This window comes from Cynocephalus volans, chromosome X, assembly GCF_027409185.1.
Source record: "Cynocephalus volans isolate mCynVol1 chromosome X, mCynVol1.pri, whole genome shotgun sequence".
Taxonomy (NCBI): domain Eukaryota; kingdom Metazoa; phylum Chordata; class Mammalia; order Dermoptera; family Cynocephalidae; genus Cynocephalus; species Cynocephalus volans.
Genome location: NC_084478.1, coordinates 36,852,134 through 36,856,218, shown reverse-complemented (window position 1 = coordinate 36,856,218; position 4,085 = coordinate 36,852,134). Strand labels below are relative to the sequence as shown.

General features: G+C 40.4%; 1 protein-coding gene across 1 annotated transcript; it reads right to left on the bottom strand.

Annotated features, from left to right (window-relative positions):
* Window positions 1–360: 360 nt before the first annotated feature.
* On the bottom strand, window positions 361–2,199 carry LOC134366667 (probable ATP-dependent RNA helicase DDX53; the record flags this gene model as incomplete). The annotated part of the gene is made up of 1 exon (XM_063083019.1): window positions 361–2,199. A coding segment is annotated over exon 1 (1,839 nt), but the record flags the coding sequence as incomplete, so codon positions are not given.
* Window positions 2,200–4,085: the final 1,886 nt, after the last annotated feature.

Below are 4,085 nucleotides of genomic sequence, written 5' to 3'. Positions count from 1 at the left end.
ACTAATTTTAAAGCAAGAAAAGCACCATCATTTTTTTCTACCACGTCTTTAAGACAGATAGACATGGTAAAAGAAAATAGACTTTACCAACGCATAACATTTAATTTTTCCCCACAAAGTATCTCATGCTCTCATTTTAAAACATTTTTTTTATTAAAGAACATACACAATATTGAAAGCTTAGAGTTATTTAAGAATCAGTTATGTCTTCAAACTGCCAGTATGTTTCCAATAACTTTCTTATGTATCTTGAATACTGTGTATGTTCAACATGCCTTAAATCTTCCCGTAGCTGGTACAACTTTTCAATGTAAACATAATTCTTCTTGGGTTTTCCTCAAGATTTTCCTGGTCTTTTTTCTGTGTCCCCTTTTTTTGTTTATGGAAGTTGTATCGCTTGGCCATCGCTACAAGATCTTCTGGGACACTCTGATTTGCTCTTTTCAGAATTTGAATCAATTCATTGGCGATCTTTGAATTATCTTGAGTGATAAGGGAAATTGACTTTCCAGTCTTTCCTGCTCGTCCAGTACGTCCTACTCTGTGGATATATTCTTCAATGTTTTGTGGGAAATCATAATTATATACGTGTGTGATATCGTTAACATCAAGTCCTCGGGATACTAAATCAGTTGTAATCAATATCTTCACTTTTCCACTTTTAAAGTCTTCTAATGCTTCCTCTCGATCACATTGCTCTCTGTCACCATGTAGTGATTGCACAGGGAGGCCTTGGATACCAAAATCACTTGATAAGTCATCAACAACAAGTTTTCGGTTGACAAACACTATGACTTTGTCTTTTGGTGACATATTCTCTAGGAATTCTTGGATAAGAGCTCGTTTTTCTGCTTCTGTGGTAACGATTATATTTTGCTTCACTGTGTTTACAGCAACTGGATCCAGAGTGCCAACATAAACAATCATAGGCTCTTTCAAATAAGACTGTGCAAGTGTACGGACAGAATCTGGCCAAGTTGCACTTGTCATAACAGTCTGCCGATCTGGGCGCACATCTAACAAAATTTTCTTAATCTGGTGCTCAAGCCCCAGATGTAGCATTTTATCTGCCTCATCTAAGACCAAGTAGGTTATGCTTCGTAGGTCAACAAACTTATTCATTTGCAGGTCATTCAGTCTTCCAGGAGTTGCAATAATGATATCTACACCTTTGGTAATGCCTTGAATTTGTCCTTCTCTATTTCTACCACCATATATACAAATACTTTTCAGACCTTTATATGAATATTTAGAACATTCAGCTTCCACCTGAAGAGCTAATTCTCTGGTGGGAGTGAGGACTAGCATGCCAGGTCCATTCCTTTGTTCTCTAGATATCGGTTGACCATCAAGATGAATAAACCCAGGCATTAAGTAGGACAATGTTTTGCCTGTGCCAGTTTGGGCAACTCCTATAAGATCTACTCCTTTTAAGGCAATGGGCCATGCCTGTGCCTGAATTGGTGTTGGTTTTTGAAAACCCGCCCTTGTTATGCTTTTCATAAGTTCTGTGTATGGACGGAAAGCGTCCTCAAATTCACAAGCTGGATTAGGGATGGGACGCTTCTCACCATCTTTCAAGTCATCACACATTACGTTGTAATTTTCTTTCCTCCACTTGTCTACCTGTTCTTTAGACATGGAGCTTGTAGCTTTGGATTCTGTGTAAAAGTCTTTCTTAATTGGTGGTAAATCTGCCCACTTTCTTTTTTCCCACGCCACGGCTTCTGCCTTAATACGATCCAAATCAATCAATGGTGGAGCTTCTCTGACAACGTTAACTGTGCTTACGTCTCTCCCAACAGGAGGTTGGGACGCAGCATTATCCACATCCGATTCTGAACGGTACCTTTCTTGTCTTTTAATAAGAGTATCTATAGCTGCCTTGGCCTTTGCTTTCATATCTTTGCTGCCAAAAATTTTCACTACTGCTTCGCAATCCCCCCTTTTTATCTGTATTTTAGTGTTTGTCGAACGCTGTAGGTCTTTTATTTTTGACCCACCACGACCAATGACTGAGCCAACCAGGTGGTTCTCCAGTCTAAAGCAGAGTGGTGGTTCATGGGAGCCTGCGGCTCTAGGACCCAAACCGCCTGAGGGGCCATTCCAACTGCTGCCTCTGTCACTTCTGCCATCACAGCTGGCCCCAGGAGCTCCTGGACTACGCTCTGCCCTCTTCCAGTCCGGGACCCGGGACATTGTAGGGTAGTGGTAGTGTCGGTGCCAGCTTCTGGCCTACATACAGTTAGGAGATGCGAGAAGGTCAGGTCTGCAGCCTCCCACTCTGCAGCCTTTGAAGCGGCTGTTACCTAAGCAACCAGTGTTTGAGGCTGCAGAGGGAAGGGGCGTTGAATGCCTGACCAATCACGGGGCCAGGACTCGTGTGATGTAAGCAGGTGGCTGTGACGTACATTTAAAGAGGCACTCCCTCTCAGGGGCTGACCCTGCCCGCAATTACAGGACCCTGAGAGAGCGCCTTCCTAACTTGTGTGTCCTGAGTGTCCAGCTGACTCTCACTCTCGTCAGGATAGTTCTGGCTCAGATTGGGGGCAACCTTGAAGCAGGCCTTAAATTGGTACACATTGAACTTTTCATAGGCCAATTATTTCCATGGGAGAAAAAAAAATAGGGAGTTCTAAAAAATTAACTTGTTTGTTTGTATACTTGTGTGTTTATTTATTTTGGTAAATTTCGTTTGGAGTATCAACAATACTTGGTCTAGATGAATTCACCACTCCCTGTCATCTAACATAAATTAAATTATACCATCAAAAGTCTCCTAGGTACATACTGAGGGATGGCATTTTGTTTCTGATTATTCAGGTAAACTCCAACACTTGTTCAGGCAGTTTCCAGGTATTATTACAGGGGTGATGGCTAGAAGAGAGGCAGAGTGCGGCCTGAGGGACCTTTGGGGGTGTTTTCAGCGGTTTGTCTTTCTTCTAGGTGCCTCTCAAGTTTTTTTTTCCCTTCCCTGTGGTTTCGTATATTCTGAGATCTTAGCACTAGAAGGTTATGTAGAAGTCATTTATCAGGTATAATGCAGAAGACAACCTGGCAGCAATCTGGACAGCTGGGCATCCAGCTTCTGTTTAAACAATCCCAGAGGCAGGAAGCTCACTTCATTTCAAGGATGTTCATTCTTTTATGAGGCAATTTAATGGTTACAGGGATGATGTGCTTCCTCTTGCTTCCTTAGATCCTTCTTCTGACTTCTGAAGTTACATCGAATAGATTTCATTCTCCTTTTATCCTTGTGTACTTAAGGACAACTGTCAAATCCCCTCAGGATGTTTGTTCGTCAGGGTAACATTTGAGTTTCTTCAACATTTCTTGCTATCACATGGTTTCCAAGATCCACATCATCCTGTTCCCTCTCCTTTGGAAATGGCTCATTGAGTACCTTTTATCATGTAGAACACAGAACTTAAAAAAAAAGCAAACAAAAATCTGCCGAAATGGCCTTACCATAACAGTACTTTTAGGGCCTCTTCACGGAGCATGGCAATTCTACTAATTTGACCTAAGAACTCCTGAGACACAAAGCTGTTCATAGTAACGTAATGGGCACTTAAGTCCATTCTTCTTCATCCTGTACTTACTCTGTTGATTTATTGTTTTTAATTTGTTTAACTAAAAGTAGACTATATGTTTATCCTTTTATATTCATCTAATTAAGGTTGGTCAATTGATGTAGCCTATTAATTTTAATTTTAGTGATTATTTTCTCATCCATCATATTATCCCCAGTTTCAAATCTTCTGACAATTTAATATTCATGGCATCTATCTCTCTTCAGACAAAGATGCTGATTAAAATTTGAACATGGTCCAGTATAGGACAGAAGTCTGTAACACATTAGGATAAACTTTCTCTATGTCAGCTCTTTATTGGAAAGAAACTTTTTGAAGAAAAAAAAATAAAAGGTTTCTGGCCAAATATGTTTGGAAAATGCTGCACCATATATTTCCTCTGAAAAAGTTACAATGCTTATTAGATACTCTCGAAGCTCTGATAATGACAAGCATTGAGAAAATTAGCCTAACTAAAAGTTTCCCAAAGGAATTGGCTAATGGACCTCCTCT